This window comes from Clarias gariepinus, chromosome 24 (assembly GCF_024256425.1).
Source record: "Clarias gariepinus isolate MV-2021 ecotype Netherlands chromosome 24, CGAR_prim_01v2, whole genome shotgun sequence".
Lineage (NCBI taxonomy): Eukaryota > Metazoa > Chordata > Actinopteri > Siluriformes > Clariidae > Clarias > Clarias gariepinus.
This window is the reverse complement of record NC_071123.1, coordinates 9,096,371-9,119,559: the sequence shown is the minus strand read 5'-3', so window position 1 is coordinate 9,119,559 and position 23,189 is coordinate 9,096,371. Positions and strand designations below refer to the sequence as shown.

The 23,189-nt window shown below is 39.0% G+C and overlaps 1 protein-coding gene across 4 annotated transcripts in view; it reads left to right on the top strand.

Moving 5' to 3' along the window:
* camkk1a (calcium/calmodulin-dependent protein kinase kinase 1, alpha a) overlaps positions 1 to 23,189 on the top strand; it is a 114,290-nt gene that overhangs the window by 36,726 nt on the left and 54,375 nt on the right. For all 4 annotated transcript variants that reach the window (XM_053485536.1, XM_053485537.1, XM_053485534.1 and 1 more), the window contains exons 2-3: positions 7,956 to 8,007; positions 22,023 to 22,434. In XM_053485536.1, the coding sequence (XP_053341511.1) occupies positions 22,111 to 22,434 (324 nt within the window). In that variant the 5' untranslated portion in view covers positions 7,956 to 8,007; positions 22,023 to 22,110. The remainder of the gene's footprint in view (positions 1 to 7,955; positions 8,008 to 22,022; positions 22,435 to 23,189) is intronic.

The window sequence follows — 23,189 nt, the reverse complement described above, 5'->3', positions numbered from 1 at the left end:
ACAGATGGATTTCTTTTTGTCCTGAATCTGTTTTCAAATAGAGACTGAGTGATGGCGTTTTAGCGCTTAAGACGGAAGACTAGCAGGCTGAGAAGTCCGGAATGCAGTCTGACGGGACATGTCCCTAACATTTTTCAACCACCTGTTGTACTTTGGGAAATGTTTGGACATGTTTGATTTTCACGATAAAATTTAAGTGTGGGCGTTTTTGTTGGTTTGTTTTTGACAATGTGTTTGGTTGTGAAACCAAGTGGGATATCAGTTTTAATCCGATCATACATTTTGAACTAAAAACACTGCCTGGCCACAAAAAAAAAGAAACTTCAGAAGGGTTAAATTATTGGCCTGCATCAAACAAAGAAAATTTGGTTAAATTCTGTCCAACGCTGACTTCAAATACAGCCTGGAAGGATAGATCTGAACCATCAACTTTGTAGTAGGAATGTGATCAAGGAAAATATTATGAATAGCGATCACAATCATAAACAGATTGACCACTGAACCCTGATACCCGATTCAGTTCTGTACAATCAATCAGCCTTTTCTTCTATCTCCGAGATTAAGTTCATCTTAATCGTCACTACGCTTAACTCTTAAATTAGTCTTGAAACTCTCATGCATTAGAAGAACGCCGGCATGCTCGTACCTGCTCAACATGCACTCAATGTCAAGTTTTGAGACTTTAAGGTCGTAAAACATTTGAGGGGTTTCTTATAACCCTACAGGTGGTACGCTCTAAACTATTTCCCCATTGGCATCATGTGCGGAAGGAGTAAATTATTTGCTGTTTTGCTAAGGTATAAAACTTTCGAGTTATGACTCAACTTTTGACTCAGATTGTGATGCTTACAGAATCGCAATATAAATCAAATCAGCAGCTAGGTATCGTGATAATATTGTATTGTTTGGTTTCCCATTCCAACTTCCTAGGAGACATAATGATTCGACTTTTAGAGGAATGCAAAAAGGTCATGTGGTTTGATGGGTTCAAATTGACCCTTTTCTAAAGCAATGGGAGCATCAGGGTAAGAAGGGAAGCGCTAAAGCGATGCACCCATCATGCATAGTGCCCTCTGTACAAGCCTCTGCAGGCAGTGTTATGATCCGGGGTTGCTTCAGTTGGTCAATGCGCTGAATGACCAGGTTATCACATCTATAGATTTATTTTTTCTATTCCTGATGACTCAAGGCTATATGGCCAAGCATGCATATCCAGGGATGACCACTGGTCAGTTTCTGTCAGTGACACCTAAGTGTTTGGCAGATATCCCTATCCAAAGCATCTTACATAAGTGCTTTGTAGTCTCGGGCAAAACACGTCCTCATGCTAGTGCAATTAGGTCAGAGGCTAAGAATACCATCAAGCTAAAACCCTGTTGGAGAGGAAGGAGTTCAGTGTACTCAGGAGTTGGTACTGCAGCAAAAAAAATAAATAAAAAGTTTTTTTTTCCTTTCTTTTTTAAATTAAAAAGCTTATTAAAAATGATTGGTCTTCGAGTGAAGACAGCTAGTGACCCTCCATTATTCCACCGCCTGCAAGAACAGCGAAGAGTCCTCGTGCATGTCTTCCTGAGGAGGTCAAGTCAAGGCACGATTCATGTTAGGACGGAAGCGTCTTTAGGTAGGTGGGGTCCGTTTTCGTCTTTGTAGGCAATTATCAGTGCTGTAAATCTGATGTGGGCTGCTTCAGGAAGTGAGTGCAGGGAAACATGGCAATTAGTGGAGAAGTTGGGGAGACTGAAAATCAGGTTATACTGTACAGCTGCATTCGGTATTTAAAGTCATGGAGGGGAAGATGTGTCAGGAATGCCTGAGTGGCCTTAGTAAAGAAAAGAAATGACCAGTCCCTGCTGGTGTTATTAGGAGGACACCTAGACTTTTAATGTACTGATTAAAACAGATTTTTGTAGTGCTTAGGCAGTGACTCTGTGACCATTTTGGTACTTTTACTTTGTTTTCATACATGCTCAGATAATGGGTCTTGGCCAGCTCTAATGCAGTCAGCTTATCTAGAGATCTTGGAAAATTCATCCGGTCCAGCAAATTAATATTAAGGGTTAAGTATGTTATTGGCACAGCGGTGATGGTTAATGCCGTACTTCTTTCAGATGTCTCACAGTGACGGCATGTTAGCTAGAACAGTATGGATCGGAACCTGGCCGTACTTCGTTATTTACTTGTTGAATGTTCAAAAAAATTCCAGCGTCCACTTACAATGCGATGGTGGTCTGTCGGGTATGATAGTCTGCTTACAATATATTTGCCAAGTCCTTTTAGGCAATTAATTCTTGGCATGTTGTTTATGCTAGAATCCAGGGCCTGTTACTGCTGAGATGTGAGCATAGGAGTTATGAAAGTCTTAGAAGATCCTGGGATTTAGCCGGGTTTAAAATCCTCCTGACAGGGAACCAAGAGAGGTGTGAATTCCTAAAACGAAACACCAGTTAGTGGGCACAATATAGACTCCCTTGGTATAGAAGAATTATACATTTCCTTGCATGAACATAACAGTAATATTCTAGGAGGAATTTTGCGATAAAGTGTAGCTAAAAGATACCTTCATCCTTTGGGTTTCTACCAACTAATAGACAAGAATAAATCTTTCTAACCAATCATAACATTGAAGGCAATATTTCTTAACCACAAAATGCTGGCTAACATTCTTGCACTGGTTCTTTTTTATCAATACCACTATGCATCTTCTTTGTCTTTCCACTGTTCGCTTTCAGGGGTCGCCACAGCGAATCATCTGCCTCTATCTAACCCTATCCTCTGCATCCTCTTCTCGCACACCAACTAACTTCATGTCCTCTCTAACTGCATCCATAAATCTCCTCTTTGGCCTTCCTCTAGACCTCCTGCCTGGCAGTCCCAACCTCAGCGTCCTTTTATCGATATATTTACAATCTCTCCTCTAAACATGTCCAAACCACCTCAATCTGGCCTCTCTGACTTTATCTCCAAAACATCTAACATCTAACAAGGATTGTCCCTTTGATGGACTCATTCTTGATCCTGTCCATCCTTGTCACTCCCAAAGAGAACCTCAACATCTTCATCTCTGCTACCTCCAACTCTGCCTCCTGTCTTTTCTTCATTATGCGAATCAATAGCAATATGTATAAATCACGCAATTATACCAAACATCTTGGTTAAAAGCACAACGATTCAAGACCTGCCTGTACTGGTTTCCAACCAATCAGAATACACACAGAGGCTTCCAATCGTGGACGTTGGTGGCTCGGGTTTTAAGGTTTCTGGCATACTATGCAAAAAGGCTGGGTTCGATTCCCAGCCAGTGCCCAAACCCCAGCCACTGGAGGCAGCGCCAGTCCCAAGCCAGGATAAAACGCAAGGGTTGCGTCAGAAAGGGGATCCGGTGTAAAACCTGTGCCAAAGTTCTGATGATCTGCTCTGGTGACCCCTCAGTGGGAGCAGCGATAGACCAACAACAACAAAGGCTTCCTAATTTTTGTCATTTTTTGTTTCATTTTTTTCCCTTCTTTGTACTTTCTTCTGTCTCATTCATATTTTTTCTTTTATGTCCCATAAGGGGCTCAATAAATAAATCCAGAAGGGCTTTTTTTTGGAAGGGGAAAAGGGTCTGTCATGATTGTTAATTATAGCAGCTATATTTATATTGCAATCCTGTACGACCCTAAACTGTAGAGCTATAAAAAAAATAAATAGCCCCCGTGCAGCAATAAGTAAAGGCTCAGGAAATAGAGTGGGACACTGTAAAACACTGGAAAAGTTTGGTTTGTGGGCGAAGATTGATTTTTGTTAAAATATTATCTTTTATGGTGTGCAAAGCTTAGCTCTGTACAAGCTCTTCCCATTGATTTTATATTTCTTTTTTTTTTTACTGCTCTGAATGTGAGATCAGTTTCTCTCCCTCAAGATCAGCATGAATAACTAAAGCTCCGCCCCTCAAAACTCATCAAGGTCTTTTTCTTTTTGTCATCGGGTCATGTTTACAACATGCTGTATGTGCACGGTTGTCTTGAACAAAGCCACTCTATTTGGAACGTGGTTTTGATCCAGTGACTTCTTGGAAATAGAGTCTGTGTACGGTATTTATGTTTTGTCCGTGTAGATAACTTGCTCTTGTGTGGACTGCTTGACATTTCCCTAAGTGGTTCCTTTGTCTTAGGAGCAAGCGTGCTGAGAAACAGACTCGTCTGGGTCCGGGGTTTAAGAGGAGGACACATTAATCTCTACTTGACAAAAACAAGCTACTGAAGCTCTTATTACTCGTGCTCATTCATCTAACGTTGCGTAACATTACGGACATTCTAATTGAAATATTTAAGTGGAGCCATCAAGTGTATTAATATGTCACCACAAGCATAGTGTTGAAGTGTTTGTGTGAGTTTGTACAGTACATGTGGCCTCTTTAGTTAAGAGAGTTGTTTTGAACAGTTCTGCTTGAATATGTGAAGTGCTGAAGATATCACAGTCATGCTGATATTCAGTACAGCAGCAAATCCTGAGAGTGATATTGCTTTTATACAACAGTTCCACAAACGCTATTTATTATCAACAGATGACGATTTAAGTTTGTTTAACCAGTTATTTCTTTCCACCAACACCCATACAATACAATGGTCACTATTGGCTTCCACGGTCCATCATTGGACTACAGAAGTTCCTAGATGGACAGATGGATGGATGGATATGTAGCCAAAAGATCAGGAGAATAGAGGTGGTGGACAGTCCTGAGAAACATATGATCTACTTTATATTATTACTCATTTCCACTTTAGGATATCAGCTACATTAATCTCTGATGTACCCCAAATGGCGTAATATAGAGAGCTAGTGTTCTACCGTATTTAATGTACAGTATATAAGCACTTGTTCCACACACCAAGTAGTTCCCTTGATTAGGGGTAGGGCTGCAACAACTAATCGATAAAATCGATAATTATCGATAATGAAATTCGTTGTCAACGAATGCCGTTATCGATTAGTTGGGCTGCTCACGTCACTGAGGCGCGCGACCACAAGATGCACAAATACACACAGATACACAGCCGCTCGCGCAATGGCGGTTACAGAAGCGTCTGCAGGAAAAAGCGCGCGCCCCGAGTCCTCCAAGGTTTATAGGCAGGTCACATTAAACGCCTCTAAGAAGACGGTAACCTGCACACTATGCAAGACCGAGCTTTCATGGCATGTCATGCACGAACACTTAAAAAGAAAACATGTTGGTGTTACGGATGGCGAAACGTCAGCAGGGTCAGTAGAAAATGTATCTCCATCGTGTAATAGTTGTATAGTTTAAGTGCTTTTGTTTAAACTGTTTGCTAACTTCGGGACAGTCACGTTAGATCTGTTCACGCGCTACTCGCTAGCATCACATTGCGCAATCACCTCATGAGCAACAGTGATTAGTTAAATGGCGCTACTTTAGATCATCTTAATTTACACGATGCGAATAACAGTAGAATATTACATTTAGTGATTGTTGTGGTTTTCAGCGAATGCAAATAACAGTATATTTGTGACTATTAGCTTTTTGCATTTCTACAGTTTTTTATAATCCACTACAAAGTTAACTTGTAATTTACTGTGGTTTTACTTATGCATACATCATTTTTTTTTATACAAAATTACATTATTTTATCTGTTTATATCTTATCAACTAAATAGACTAGTGTATTTATCTATATATATATATATATATATATATATATATTATATACTACATTTCATTTAAGGTTTAAAATGTCAAAATTAAAGATTATTAAACTCTATATGTGGCTTTTGCATTTTTAAAAGTTTATTTTTCTACATAAATAATACCCTAATTTATGTTTTTTTTAATAGTTATAAGCAAAATATCAAATTTAAGGAGCGGTTAGGTTTTATCCGATTAATCAATTAATCGAAAACATAATCGCCCAACTAATCGATTATCAAAATAATCGTTAGTTGCAGCCCTAATTAGGGGTTAGAGATGGATTTGGAATTCAGCCTGTTGAGATCTGTTTAAAGCCTGTTTAGATCCCATTGTAGTAAAGTTGTAGTTAGATAAGACGTTGTAGTTTAGTTGTAGTCGTCGACCTCACCTTGTAGTATACAGTAGTTGTAGTTAGACCTCACCTTGTGATACTGTATACTTGTAGTTAGACCTCACCTTGCAGCATAGTTGTGGTTAGATCTCATCTTGTGGTATAGTTGTAGTTAGATCTCACCTTGCAGTATAGTTGTAGTTAGACCTCACCTTGCGGTATAGTTGTAGTTAGACCTCACCTTGCGGTATAGTTGTAGTTAGACCTCACCTTGCGGTATAGTTGTAGTTAGACCTCACCTTGCGGTATAGTTGTAGTTAGACCTCACCTTGCGGTATAGTTGTAGTTAGACCTCACCTTGCGGTATAGTTGTAGTTAGACCTCACCTTGCGGTATAGTTGTAGTTAGATCTCACCTTGCGGTATAGTTGTAGTTAGACCTCACCTTGCGGTATAGTTGTAGTTAGATCTCACCTTGCGGTATAGTTGTAGTTAGACCTCACCTTGCGGTATAGTTGTAGTTAGATCTCACCTTGCGGTATAGTTGTAGTTAGACCTCACCTTGCGGTATAGTTGTAGTTAGACCTCACCTTGCGGTATAGTTGTAGTTAGACCTCACCTTGCGGTATAGTTGTAGTTAGACCTCACCTTGCGGTATAGTTGTAGTTAGACCTCACCTTGCGGTATACTTGTAGTTAGACCTCACCTTGCGGTATACTTGTAGTTAGACCTCACCTTGCGGTATACTTGTAGTTAGACCTCACCTTGCGGTATACTTGTAGTTAGACCTCACCTTGCGGTATACTTGTAGTTAGACCTCACCTTGCGGTATACTTGTAGTTAGACCTCACCTTGCGGTATACTTGTAGTTAGACCTCACCTTGCGGTATACTTGTAGTTAGACCTCACCTTGCGGTATACTTGTAGTTAGACCTCACCTTGCGGTATACTTGTAGTTAGACCTCACCTTGCGGTATACTTGTAGTTAGACCTCACCTTGCGGTATACTTGTAGTTAGACCTCACCTTGCGGTATAGTTGTAATTAGACCTCACCTTGCGGTATAGTTGTAATTAGACCTCACCTTGCAGTATACTTGTAGTTAGACCTCAGCTATTAACACAGCTCAGTAGTTAACACAGCTATAGGTTACAGCACCAAATATGTAATGCCCGTCTATTTCGGTCCAGAAACACTGAACAGATTTGGTCTTCAAAGAAATTCATAATCAGCTGAATTTCCGCTTGATCAGGTCATATGATGCACCGCCTCTGGTCTGTGTGCATAAAATTTGAAGGTTCTCCCCGTGCTTGTTTGGGGGAAAAAAAACAACAAAAAACCTTGGACTTGGAGATAAACAAGCCTGTTCAGAGTTTTTTGTTTAAACATAGTGTGAACACTTAAATCATGCTCAGTTATTGGAATGTACAGTGTGACCAGAGAGGTTGCAGCTTCAGGCCGCATTTTAAATGATTAGTACCAAAAGTACCAAAAGTCGTAATATTGAGCTCTTGATCCTATGTACAGTTATATATCACATATAATTGTGGAATGAAATATAATACACATATACAATCATAAACAATTAGTTTCTGTAGTATTAGATCCTATACACTCACTATTCGTTTTTTGATCAACTTTTGGCCCACGAGATGTTCCAAGATGTTCCAAGATGCTATCACTTACAGTAACTTTACTCTGCGATATTGCTTATTTATGGCACATCTGTACACTTCTGCAGTCCAGTTAGCCAATCATGTTGCAGCAGTGCACTGCAGATACAAGTCAAAAGCATAGTCTGCATTTTCTTCTGTGGTACTAATAATCATATGGTAACTTCACAGTAAGACATAGCAACCAGTATGTGGAATCGGTGTTTGAGCAAGACCCTGCTGTACTGTGTGGCTCTAATCAGGTGTGTTATGTTCTCATGTTCTCAGGTGTTCATCCCTTCTAGAGTGCCGGGGTAGAACCAGATGCCTTCAGTGTGAGGTGAGTTTTACTCTTCTGCTAGCTTAATATTCCAAATGCGCATTCACTTTTTTTTTTTTTTTTTTAATAAAATGACATGCCATAATTATATAACGGCCTAAAAAACTGCCCGGAAAGCACATCCTGTGTGGGCAGCATGCCTGATCTGATTTTGGACGGTGTGGGTAGCATCTTGTAGCATCTTTATTCGGTTTTATGCCGTTTGTCGCAGATACACACATGCTAATTACCCCTACTGAACACTTATTTAGCACAAGCGCTGTATGCTGGGAGATTAATTAACCAGACACGTTCATAGACTTTCCTCATGGTGGGTTACGGTCAGTGATACAATGTAGATTTCTTTGGAAGAAATGTCTGATTTTTAAAGTTTGGTGTGCTGATATTTGTTGTCTGGATTAAAGTATCCATCCATCCATCCATCCATCCATCCACTCAAAAAATATTAACATTAAAATAAATTGCCACAAATATTGCTAGCCCTAAATAAATTATATCTTTAAAACTTGTCAAAACGTAAAAAAAAGATTAAAAAGTTATGTGAAACATACAGTTTCTTTGAGTGCCTGAAGGTGTAAATATTTGTTCTAAAAATGTAAAATGTGAATGTTTTCCTTTTTTTTAAATGAAAGAAAAAAAATCACTGCACTTACATGTGAAAAAGTAAGAAAAGCATTTTTCTTTTTAGGTTCTGGTGTTTAGGATGAAAATAAAACACAAAATTAAAAGAGAAATTAAATAAATCAGATAAGGACTATATAAAAAAAAAATCCAAAACTAAAATAGCCCACTATTTATAAATTGATCCCCCTTTTTTCCGAATTTTTCCTATTTTCTACCCTAATTTAGTGGTGTCCAATTCCACCCAGTAACTGGAGGCTCCCACATTAAGCTTCTACCGCCAATCAACCGACACACGTGTTTCCTCCGATCCACCTGGCGTCACCGACCGTCTTTTTAAACTGCTCGCTCACGCAACGTTGGGGGGCAGCGTAACACACTCAGAGGACAGCGCTATCCGCTCCCTCCGCGAGCTCACAGACGCCCCTGATTGGCTGTAGAGCCGTCATTAATGTGGGAGCACAAAGTACCTCTCATCCCTCCCCCCTGAGAAAGCTCAGCCAATCAGCTCTCTCTGTGCCTCCGGCTGTGAGAGGTTACACCACCCGGGGATCGACCCATCATCTCCGAATGATAGGGCGAGCGCTATACGCAAAGACAGTTACCATGATATTTTACACTATATAGACAGCATGTGCGGAAGAGACGGAACACAAGTACGACAGAGCTTGGCTTATTAAAAAAAAAAAAAGTGGATGATGAAAACCAAACTTTTAAAGATAATTGAACAGATTAAGACATCAATATGTTTATTCCTTCTGTGGGAAGTTTAAAACCAGTTTGTCTTATATATATATATATGTATCACCTGTGAGTTCAGACCTTCATACAGTACGTGCACAGCAACTCGTTCCTGTACTGCCCTTTTTTACAGTATGTCTGTGAGGCTCATTTGCATGACTGCCTCCTGCATGTCTGTGTTTTCCCCCGTCTTGCTCCTGGCATGTTTTTAATCAGTCAGGATGAATCTCATCAAGGCCCTATCTGTCGTGCCCTCAATTACAGATGATCTCAGAGGAGTAGTGAAGGGTCCACAGGGAAACCGTGTGGTCCAGGCTAGAACTCTGCCCTGCTCCTCTGGAGAGGTGTTCTATATGTATACACTGTTAGATGTGTGTGAGTGGTGTACAAAGTTACCCTTATGTGAATATGCGAAATAATAAATAAATTAACAAGAAAAAAAAAGGTTTCTACAGCTACTACTGCTACGTTTACTTCTATTTGTACTATTACTGTTACTGCTACTTCTAGAAGTTGCTCCGATCAGGATTTTCGGGACCGATCACATATCCCTGATCACTTTATATTTGGTGAGCCAATCTTGTCTACTCATTAGTAAGCAGTGTTTTAGTCTTTTTACTCTCTACAGAGTAAGGCTCGAGCTTTTTGAGCGCTTCTGCTACAGGTGGTTGATCGTTGGTCGACTTGCACGAGTAAGAGGCTGCCTTTGCGGATGACTTTTCATTATTCTGATTATTCACGTTACGGTGTTCTACAGTGGGGAATAAGGTATGTCGTGTTAAAGTTTTCTGGCAGACGTTTTCCCCACACTATTTTGCTTTAGAACAAAAACATTGAATATAACAAATTTGACATCTTTTTAAGAGACTTGATGATATCTGCCGATTTCGATCGGTTGGCAATCGATCAGAGAACTACTGATACTACTTATACTACTACTGCTGCTGCTACATACAAGTAGGATTAATATTACTACTACTACTAACACTATTGCGGTTTCTATCCATCCATCCATCCATCCATCCACCTACCTATCACCACTTACTGCTAGTACTGCTTCTACTTCTTATACTATTAATACTAATACTACTAATACTATAGTTAATACTGCTACTACTACTAGTGATATTTCTTTTTCTACTGCTACTACTACTACTGATAAAAAAGGATATTTATGTATTTAGTTGTATGCATGCTGGCGTGGTCACCCTAGTGTCTCCCCATCTATACCGCATTAAAAACCTGTTGCTGACCTTAAAAGGACTGTCCACAAGAGACTTGAATGATGTGGGGAGATTCCATATTGATGAGTATGCTCTGTAATGCCTCGGTCTGTAATTTTCTTTTTCCTTTTTTGAGTATTTAGGAGGAGAATTTTAGGAGAAACAAATTTTCTTTACCCAAAATAACGATAATTCTGGAACGGAGTGCATGTCCTTGTTCAGGGTACAGCAAGATCCCTTTAGTATTGGAAACTAAGCTCATGTTATTGGATTTAAAGCCCTTTGTAAGAGCCTTGTCAGAGTTTTCCCAAGGAGCGCTGGCACTACTGACTCAGGCAGAAAACATGAGCACACACAAAAACAATGTGTGCACAAACATTTGCCTTCTTATTACTTTTTGAAAACGAATTAACGAATGGAAACATTTGACTCAAATTTCTGTTGTGCTGTTTTATTTTAACGGCTTACGTACAATATTGGATTTATAGTAGTAACTCCAGTCATCATCTGACATAATATTATCACGATACGTCGGTGTATACAGGTTGTCCCGGACTTACGGACGAGTTCGGTTTTCTGAGCTTGTTGGTAAGTCTGATTTGTTCTTAAGTCTGACGAAGCCAGTCTAATACGTCTTTGACATGTGTATATACAATGTAAAGCATTGCGTTGAGGCCAACTATTTTCTCGAGCTCCCCCACACATGCAGACTTTTTATACACATTATAACATTTTATACATTCACTTAAACACTGAAAATATTGTATATAATTCTAAATGTTGGTATCTGGTGCACTGCATTGTCTATTTTTTGTACAATACACATGAACTGCTTCTGTGATTAAACCGGAAGTAGAATCGCGGTCTGTTCGTACCTGTGGAAATTTGTAACTCAAATATTCATTTGTTTGACCCCCCGTAATGTATATCATTATTTTATAAAATATCCCGATTCGATAAAACATTTTCCCCAACGTTGTTAGATTTTTAAGACTTGAATTAAAAAAAAAGGTGTTGTAACTAGAAAGTTTTATACCTTAGCATCCTTCAGCAGCTTGACAACTGAAGTAAGAATAATAGTGATGCACCGAATAAGTAAAAAGGCCGAATAAATATTGCCGAACAATGACGTTTTTAATGACGCGATCAAATAGTAACCCGCGCAGAGTGAGAGGCGCGCGCTATATGCAGCAAACATAGAAAGAGGCAAAAACGGCTGTTTGCAGACACTGTTCTGCTGAATTGTCCAGAGGGGGTGCATCTGCAAAAACGTACAGCACTTTAAGTTTAATTTATCACTTAAAATCAAGACACCCCGAACATCATGCAGAGTACGAGAAAGAAACATAGTATAGACAAATTTTTTGCACTATTTAATGCACATTTGTTGTTGTAGACATACAGAGTTACATTCTTTCAGCAGTCAGTTATAGCCCTAACATAGGCTATTCGAAAAGGGGGGCTTCAAAGATGGCCAAATAAAAATATTTTTTTATTTTACTAATTTATTTATTTTAAGTTATATTGTGCTTTGTTTGTATAATATCTGCTGGAATGTTAAAAAAAAATGTTCAGTGTTAAATAAATATTTTGAAAATGTATTTTTGTTATTTAATTTATTTTTCTGAAAAGCACCACAAAATAGTAAAAAGCAAATTTTTACTATTTAATAAATAATTAATAAAAATTGGCAAAATAAATGGAAAAAATGCGAAACACCGCGTTCGGTAAACTAACCTCAAACACAAGAGTTTAACATATAACTTGTAAATAAATCAAACAAAAAAAGCTACATTTTACTAAAAACCATATTCTCTGTTCTGTCATCTGCCAAAATAATTATTTAAAAACAGCAAATAATTCACTCCTACTCACACAAAATGCCAATGTGTGAACGACTTACAGTATAGTGTACCACCTGTAGGATGTACTGTAGGTCATGCACATTTTACCATCTCAAATGCCTCAATAGTGTCAAAACTAATCTTGATAATGAGCGAGTCTTGATTACATGTGACTTATAATGCTAACCCTAATTTGTGCTCGCTGTGTTTTTTACGTAATAAAAATGCGTTTCTGTTGCACCACTCAGAAGCTTGTGCACTCGGCACAGAATCGGTTATATCTGAGGCTGATTGTACATTATAAATGTACAAAAATATTAAAAAAAAAATCGATTTTGGAGACAGTGTGGCGATGCATTAATCGCCACACAAAAGAGTCACGATTTATAACTGAAAAAGTTTCCCCCCAATTTCTAGTAGTAACTCTTGGCCCTAACTATACTCTTTATTACTATAGTAGAAGTCCTGAGACTTAATCGCTGATAAAGTCCTGACTAACCTAAGTCTTTGTTGTTCTGGAAAGATGCTGTGTTGGGTTTAATTACACTTCTGCTATACGCAGATACATTTCTCATTTCTCTTCCTGTGTTGGTGTGTTCTATCTGTTAAATCCTTTCATTCCTCATCCCTTACTTTCTGTCTCTTTGTTCTTCCAAGGACGTGTTAATTACCATAGTTCTTTGATGTTAAAGATGTATGTTACATAAGGCATTTGGCTCAAAACTTAAAGACTCAACATTTAGACAACATTCAGACAGATCATGCGTGTGTATACAGTATATGAGCCAATTTGTTACAAATTTAAACATGAAAGTTGCTGTCATATTGTAAATATCATGCTAACACAAATATAAGTTATTCTAAATGCAACAGGAGACAAATTCTGGACAAATTGTGACGGGGTGGTGCATGGATGCATTGCTTTTCCTGGAAAAAAGATATGGCTTGACTTAGATGAACCAGAGATATGGATATTCATCTATTCTTGGTGTGTGTGTGTGTGTGTGTGTGTGTGTGTGTGTGTGTGTGTAGAGGGGGTGTGGTTTCGCCCATGGAGAACGTAACCCATACTCTTGCATGGATAGGAAAATAAATAGGAAAGTTATTGTGCTGTTTCTCTGACAGGTATCCTGGGAAATGTTAGTGCAAGACAGATCAGACGTAAAATCTATTCTATTGATTTTGAACGCAGCATTTTTGAGCTTGTTTAGGGCCAGTCCTTAAGGTGTATTTATTTGTTTATTTATTATTTTTGATTGACATGATTTTCTTCCACAGTGGTAGGGATTCTCGAGCTCTTACTATTCTGCTTATTGCACATGAGGGTAAATTAACCTCAGGTCATCTACCAGGCAAATTAGCAACAGTTCTAGTTGATATCCATTGATTTATTAGTGCCCCACCAGGGCGGCAGGGCGTAGCTCGGTAGGTAAATCGTTGGACCACCGATTGGAAGGTCACGATCCCAGCACTTCCCAATGTTGGACTCTTGGGTAAGGCCCTTAACCCTCAACTGGTGTTTCCCACATTACTTGGGCGGGCTGCCCTAGGATATTGACGGCTGCCCCAAGTATATTTGCTCCACCTTTAAAAAAAAAATCTGTCTAGGAGAATGATGCCATCCACGATCAATTAACAGAAGAACCTAAAACAACTATAAAAACACATGATCTTATCAATCTGTGCTATTTCTTATAGTATAGTTTGCTTAGAATGGCATAAAATTCATGTTGCCTAGGTTGTGCTGAAAAACAAAAAGTATGCATCATTTTGTATTGCGCAATATATTTAGTAAAACATAATGTAAAGAATGAGTACATGCTCTGGTTTTTAAGGGCTACATGGAAGGGTGAACAGTGCACAATTATTTACTTCGTCTTACTCTTCACATATGGGGAGATGGAGGGGAGGATTAGTGAGTTGGATCTCTAAAATGTAAAATTAATTTTTAAAAATAATAAAATGTAATAAAAATTTAATAAAAGAAAAATGTATTACAAAGGTAATGCCGTCCCCTTCCACTGGCCATCACGGCGAGTACTGTATATTTCAGATCTGTGGGAAACCCTGCTTAACTGTTTAGATGTATAAATAAGATAAATGTTAGTCGTTTTGGATATGGGCGCCTGCCAAATGTCGTAAATGTAACTGTAATAGTTCTTATAGCATGTTAGGTGAGGCGGCAGTTTTTTATAACCACTTCCAGTTCAACACGTTTCTTCCTTATTTGGGTTGTGTGTTCTCTTTTCTCCCTCATGTTGACAGTTGATGAGGGAATTTGGCGCCTTTTTCATCTCATATTTGTGCCTCAGGTAAACAGGAAGTCACAGATAACAGTACAGTATGAAGGTTGCTAACTCAAAAATATATGTTTTACACGAGAAATGTTCTTTAGTTACTGTACATTGTGTTTACTTTCATTTCCTGTCAGTTTTATCTCTAAATTAAGAAATTTCAATTAAAGGATTTTTCCTTATCCTTGTTGGTTTCTTCCGTTTTCAGCAGTTAATTCAAACAAATGCTCACACCGGTCTAATGAATGGAATATGAGGTTGTACCCAAGTACTCACTGCTGAGTGTAGCTCTTGACAGTAGCACGTACGGGTCGCTAATGGGTCTGAACTTCCTCGATATGGCCAGAATGTGAAATTCACATTGTTGCTCATTCAGCGTATTACTGAACTGGAAATCAGTCAGAAACTCAACTAGAAACAGTTAGGCCTTGTTCACACGGGCGTTAAAATCAATTGTTTTATTTTTTATTTTTTTGCGTTTGTAGCGTCCAGTGAGCGCGGATCAAGCGGCGAGTGTTTTCTACACATAGGAGTCAATGAGAGTGTTCACACGGGCTTTGGTGACGTGCGTTTGTCCGGCTGCGCGTTTATACGGCATTATATACGTTGCATGCAGCTTTTTCTTGGCGTTCAAAACCCAACGAACGCAAGGAAACCGCTTCTAGTTCGTTTTCTGCATGTTCATTTTACGCTTCGGAGGACCCGATATATCCCATGATCCTACACGCTATACATAGGGAAATGCGGAAAAGGGCAAAATAAAATAAAATAAATTGTTGAAAAACTTCATATACCACAAAAAAAAAACTTCCTTTAATCCGTCGTTGTGCAGTCAGAGAGTGAACCCGGTAGCGGCGGGCTTTCATATCCAGTTCCCAAGACTGCCCCCACAGGTTAACACACAAACTACAGTTGGTGCTGCAGGCTGACGTTAGACAGAGACAAACCAACGCCGGTGTTGAAGTCAATCAAGCGCCACCACAAAATGCAACGTAAACGTCTAGGACGTTCAGAGCACGTTCGTTTATCCAAAAACTTACTGTAACGCCAGTGTGAACAAGGCCTTACTGTTTGGAAATAGAAATCATTTGCTGGCTCTCCGAGTGGCGCAGTGGTAAAGCTACCACATTAATCACGGCTCTACAGCCAATCAGGGGCGTCTGTGAGCTCGCGCACACGGAAGGAGCGGCTAGCACTTTCCTCCGAGTGTGTTACTCCGCCTCTAACGGTGCGTGAGCGAGCAGTTCAAAAAGATGCGGTCGGCTGACGTCACGCGGTTCGGAGTAAACACGTGAGGAAACACGTGATAGTCTTCGGCCCTCCCGGCTAAATGGTAGTAGTAGCCTTAATGTCGGAGCCCCCTAGTGATGGGGAGGAATTGGCTACGACTGAATTAGGGAGAAAATCGAGAAAAAAATAAAAAATAATTTTAAAGAAATCATTAGCTGCCAGTTTTTTTAATTATTATTATTGCTCGTTTATTACACTTATTTGAACTTATATTTTCACGATGACTTTGTATGAATATAATGTTAAAGAGAAAGCAGCGGAGAATCCCAAAGACAAAAGACATCAAAGAAAATTTTTTATAAAAACAGAAATCGCTGAAAAAATGACAAAGCCAACCTACAGTAGTTAAAGCAAGAATCATAAATAATACGCTTAACAAAGACTCAGTCAGGATCAGAAATAAAAAAATCTGTCGATTTTGATAATGACGTAGAGTCAACATCGACCTGCATGTCCAGCAAGTCCAGCTGCGGCCAAACAGTCTGACGAGTTATTGTGTATAACCCTGGAAAACCAGACAGCAGTTTCTGTATAATTTCTCAAATGATGCCATGGAATTATTCTGTCTTGTCTTGTTTAGGCGAGCTTGTTTGGGCGAGCTTTTTGGGTGATCAGCAGTGAAACCACTTTCCACGGGAAACTGTTTCATAGCCTGGAAATGGTTTTCCTGTCAACTCCAACTGGTTTGGTGACGTCTGCTTGCGTTCTGATGGCCCTCTCTCAGCTGGCATTATTTAAACTGGCCATGATGATGTGAAGACAAAATGCGCAATCAGAATGTTTGATTTACTTTTGGTACTAAGACATGTCAACTGGACATAATTGCATGGGAAATTTTACGCGCCCTGAGAAGATGTGATTTACTGTAGGTTAGCAGGGATAAAGTAACGCTCTACTGAGCATGATGGTGTTACAGTATTTACCCGTTCCTTAACTGTGTTCTTCATGCAAGAAGGCAAACACAATTATGGATAAGATTCAATTGGATACAATTCCAAATTTTGTATCATTCTCTTTTATAGCGCAACATTTCTTTTGCTCATAAGTTTGCTTTTATAGTATATTGTATATAAAGTACTAGTGTATAAAACACTTAGTATCTTAACTATCCTAATGCTTCTGTTGCAGAACTACGAGTCCAATAAATCATATTTTGTAACTGTTCACTTTTTCAAGCTTCAGACTAAGAAGGTAGAACATCAGTTTAAATATTTTCAGGCAAACCAGGCAGTAGGTCTGAGATTATGTTCAGATTTTTCTTTTTTTTTCCGTTGTAAATTCAACATCATCCCATGTTCCTCGCTCCCCTATTATCAGCTCTTATCAGGATTTTCACACGGATATAAAAATGTTTTATTGCAGTTTCAGTTGACCAGGCTGTTTATTTATTTTTTTATTATTTTATGATGATGATAACATAAAAACAGCTAACAATGGGTAGAAGATTATTAGCATTTCCTACCTTTAAAAAGCCATCTATACAGATACGTTACTATAAAAATATTAAGAAAATAGATCCTTTATGTATTAATGTGGGAAAAAAAATTAAAAATTTAATGCAAATCGTCCTTCTGTTGTAGTGCTCGTGTCTGAGCTCTCTGCCGGCCGTTAATGGCATCAAGCTGAGTACTTTAGTAATTAATTAATTAATGTCTGATTAGACAAAAGTTCGGGGAATTTAGTTGCCCATAATGGATCATTCTTGCACCGGCTTCCATCCTGTTGCTCATTAGCACTTTCTTATTAATTAATGTCTGCTTAGTGAATCATTATTGTAGTTTTAGGGGCATTAATGGACAATTATTGGTCAGCAATTACGAAGAAGAGAAATTAAACTGCTGATTAGGAATAGAAAATGGACAGAGACTGTACTGTACCATCCTTAGAATTTAAAGAAAAATGAATAGGCAGATGGAATCAAGCAATATGATATTTAACGTTACCAGAAATGGTTTAAAATCCATTATTCAGCTTAATCCCTGATTCTGATTGCTCAGACGGTGTAAAGTAATTTTCTTATAATTTTCTATTCTTTTTCTGTGAGCAGATGTTAAAGTCTCCGGTGTCAGCGCGTCTTAACAGTCAGAGGTAACCGAGACAGAGCGCTTTGCAGTTTCAAGACTTCAGCTCCAACAGGGAGACAAAATGAGATATAGTTTCGCAGATGTTACATTACATACAAACTTTACTATAAATATACAAAATGTAGGAGTCATTATTTAATTAGCATCATTAAATAGTTAGGAAGTTGCTTTGGTATATAAGGGTTTAAAACACTGAGATGTTCTTATTCCTTATACGAAGCCAGGAAAGATTTAAGTAATATTCCCAGTTAATGTTGTTGTTGGAGTTTAGTTTTAGTGTACTGTATTTGTGCTGATATACTGCACATGATGCATTCGAGGGTTTGCTTTACTGTATTGTTTTCAGGTTTGAGCCAAAAATTTGTTGCAGTCTAGCTGTAGAATTTATTTAAATTAACTTAAAAAAAAAAAGATAAATATATAATTTTCCTACATAACCCTTTGCAATACACTTTTAACATCATCTGTTAACAAACTTATGTATTCCCTCATTAAAAGTGGGGGTGGAGGCGAGCCACGAATGCACCGCTGTCTTCATTTCTTCATCAGAAGTGAATCTTTGTTTTTGTTGGGCTGCTTTCAGGGGAACCAAACAGGTAAAAGTCCAATGGAGCAGGATCTACTGTATAGCTATACTCTAGGGAGGATTCTTTAACACCTCAAAACAAAGTCGACATAGTGGGCAGAAGTGCGTGGACGTGCATTATCATGCAAGATCATAAAGCTCTCGGAGAGCATTTCCCATGCATTCAATTTAAAGTTTCATCTTCAGCTCTAGCATCTCTAAAGCATCTCACTTTATTGAGTTCTGTTGATTGTTGAACCTTTTTCCTGATAATAATCCAATGCTGGCTCTTGAGAATCCCAGAAATTTGTACGCATCAACTTTCCACCTGACTTTTGAACAACTTCTTGGTTCGGCGGTTGAGGATGTTTCCGTTCCATACTCTGCTGATTAATCTCAGGCTCATAGCAATGAATTCATGTCTCCATGTAGAATCCATGTCTCTTCACCCTCAGACCATAAAAAAACAAATCGCTGTACGCTGCTTTTCTTTCATGCACATCACGGACTGGGGAAGACGGGAGCCTTGAAGGCAAAGTGCTAATACGACCGTGCGGCCAACAAAGGTCTTAGTGTAACCTGAGTGCGGATCATTTTTGACTCCTCCTCATATTTCAACAGGCATTTCAATACTATTTGCTAAGATTACAAGAAATACCAAAATGAGCATTCACATCTACCATGGACAGTAGTATGGTTTTATATTTCAGCAGCGTGCACTCTCTGTGATATGTAAATATTTATGTGTCTTCCTAGTTTATCTGTTGATTCGCAGCTGTTTTAGTTGTTTGGCAACTGTTGCAGCAGGTCATGGGCTGGTGAGTGGAGCAGTGTTGAGAGGGTCATCAGAAAAGCGCCTCTTTTTGCACTCATTTCTGGCCTTCATTAGTTTTTAATCACTGGGAATGTACAGCCTAATGGGCCGATATCTGCAGGTGTCAGGGTGAAAAGTACAGGCTGCAATTTTGGCGCATATACCCATGTGGGCTCATCATGGTTGGTTGTCAGGGGAGACGGGAAGACCACCTGTTGTGTATCTGAGGGTCACAGCATCCTCTCCTACCGATCACTCGTCAAAGGCATTCATATTATACAACCTGTGTATGAATGGATGAAAAGTGAGCTATTTTCTCCCGTCGTTTGCACATTGAATGGTTTTCTATTTCGTCCCCGAGAAGACAAACTGACATTTTTTCAGATCAAATGGAAATACTGATGATTCCTGCATCAGATGCACAAAGAGCAAGGTGTGATCTCGATTATATCTGTAATAGTTATTGTCATACTTTTCATCTGAAACTTCATTGATTGGCTTAAATTAGTGGCGTGGACAATTAATTAATTAATTAATTAATCGATTAATTAATTAACCAACTGGTCACGTCAAAACTACAGCGTATCATTTATTAGTTGTCTAGAAACTGACTTGGTTAAAATACGGTACAGTAGCTGATGTGATGCAATAATGTAGGGTTTGGTAATTAAGTATTACGTATAATTAAGTATATTTAGTAAACAAACAAATTCATATTTATTTCCAGTTCAAGTTTTTAGTCTCTAATACAGCCCACTGTGTTTCCAATAAGTCTGGTCATTCAGTACATTTAGGTCATCAGACTTCATTTTTAAGTCTAGACCTGACCAAATGAAGCAACCGCAGATCATATCACATCCTCCAGAGGCTTGTACAGTGGCCACTATGGGTTTATGCACTTCCCTTCTTAACCCATCTCTCTGGAATAGGGTCAATCTGAACTCATCAGAACACATGACCTCTTTCCATTGATAAAATGTTTAATCCTCACCGACTTTTTTCTAACCACGCTTCTTCCATAACATTGATGGGTTTGCACTGTCTTGCAAAGTGGTATTATTGTTTATGAATGGAGAAGGGCTGTGGGAGAGAGAAGAGTGGATATCCCGAGGAAGGTGAGAGAAGTGGACAGGCGGTGCAGTCCAAATGCATTTGAGACGGTCAGTGGTGCAGTGGGGGTACGTGGTAGGCAAGGTCGGGCCAACACCGACATTCACTCTCTCTCACTCACTTATCGCCTTTACCGCTTAAGCCTGTATTCAGGCATTACAGAGGGGGGCCTGGAGCCTATCCCAGGAGACTTGGGGCACGAGGCGGGGTAAACTCTGGACACACTACGGGCATTTTGAGATCACCAATTTACCTTACCTACTGTACATGTTTTTGGACTGTGGGAGGAAACCAGAGTACCCGGAGGAAACATGCAAACCTCATGCACACAGAGACGGGAATCGAGCCTGGACGGAAATCGAACCTGGACCCTGGAGGTGCAAGGGCGACAGTCCCCGAGAAGCCACGACATTCAATAATTAACAATTATTAACATTCTCCATGCAGCAAAGATTTAACCAATCAAATATAAGGCCGTAGTCCAATAAGCCATCATAATACAAAAGGTCGGATTTACCAGAAAATGATGAACTATGACAAAACACATGCACAGCCTTTTTTTTATTTTAACTTTTGAAGAAATAATGAAATAAATTCCAAAAAATTCACTCATCTTTCAAAAAAAATTATCTTTTTCATTCATTCATTCATTCATTCGTTTTCTATACTGTTTATCCTGTACAGGGTTGCAGAAAGCCGAGAGCCTATCCCAGGAGTCTTGGGTCACCCCTAAGACAGGGTGTCGCGGTTCACCCTGAACACGGTGCCAATCCATCGCACGGCACATACAAGACACCGTACTATCACCTAGTGATGGTTACATTAATACATCATGTTAGACTAATATGGATGAATATATATTTAAAAAAAGTAGCCACATATCGGTGTGAAAGGCTGTGTGCAAAAGTGCAAGTGACAATTCTAGTGATTTTAAACTTGCACTGTCGCTTGCACAGTTCGTGACGATAATAAATTCCTGGTTGTGCTTTCTCTCTTACTTTTCTCTCCTTCTCCCCATCTTTCTCTCACTCTATTTTACTTTATCTCACTTTCTATTTGCCTTTGAATAATTTGTCACATTTTAAGCGCATTTCTGAATCATTGTGATTTTTCATAAAGTCCATATCCTTATCCATATATAACTGTACCTTATATTATGGCCAAGTAGTTTAAATCTATAATATATCATGGACTATTAAGGCACATATTCAGTATATTAGTGTGCTGTAGGTGATAATAAATAATGGATTAGTTATAGGATTAAAAAAAAGTCTTCTTCCTTCACCATTAATTATTTTTCTTCTCATTTATTTGATTTTAATCTTTCCTAACACTTTGGGCACTTCGTTTTACTGATCTTGTTCTTCGGTCACGTTTAACAGACGTAATATCACTTATGCGTGTATCTCTCTTCTTTCTTTGACCGCAGACGGCGAGCTGGAGGGTGTCCGGTTGATGAAACCCTCTCACAAACCCTTTCCACTCTCCCTCTGAGCCCCTCCCACAGCCCTGTCTCCATGGCGATGAGCAGCGACCCCGGGTACGCCGGGCCAGAATTCGACCCCGATTCCCCTTCCGCCTCCTTATCGCCAACGCCGTTGTCCACCAAGATGGCCGCCATCACCATAACTGACCCCTCCACTAACGGGTTGAGAAATGGGGCGGGGTATAAGAGGGCTCCACCCCAAAGGCCACACCTTTCTGGCAGAAAGATGTCACTTCAGGAAAGAGGAACGTACCTGTCAGCAGGGGGCGGAGCCGAGCGCATTTCTCACATTTCGCCACGCGCTGCACGTCGGCCCACTATCGAGTCCAAGAGGGTGTCCATCTCAGATGCACAGGTGGGCTTCAGAAGTGTGTGTGTGTGTGTGTGTGCATGTGCGTGTGTGTGTCCACTACCAAGACTAGATTGATTTAATTAGTGAGGCTGAAACAGAAATCCAATTACTACAGTTGATTGTCTGAAAATGTGTTGCTACAAGTTGAAACAAATCATTTTTTGCCAAATGTTTTATTCGAATCGCCACACTGCTGCTCTTTACACTAATGCCTACACGTTACAGTTATACAATATATTTAAGCAACATAACATAAGAGAGAGCACATGCTGATAATCAGTACAACAGCACTCAGTCTCGTGTGATATTGCTTTTTTGCAACGGTTTTACATATTATCAACAGATTTTGATTTTAACCAGTTATTTTGCTACACCAACTTATACAGTTTTATGCAAAAGTTAAGGCACCCTTTAATTAACAGATGTTGGTGAGTTTTTTAATTAAAAAGATGTTAACACAGTCTCTCTTGGAAATGAAAAAAATGCACAATATTTTCAGCAAACACTGATGCATAGTTACTACTTATTCCTTGAACAAAAAATAGTAATAAAAAGATAATTATGGCACTGTGCAAAAGTTTGGGCACCCTACATAATCAGTAACACCTCCTCTTGCAGATATCACAGCCTAATCATAAATTAGGGTTAGTTGAGGTTTAATGTCTGTTAAATTAAAAATTGGACATAATTTACATCTATTTCTTAAATGTTTTGATTGTTTTTCTTTTTGCAAAAATCTAATTATAGGGTTGGAAATT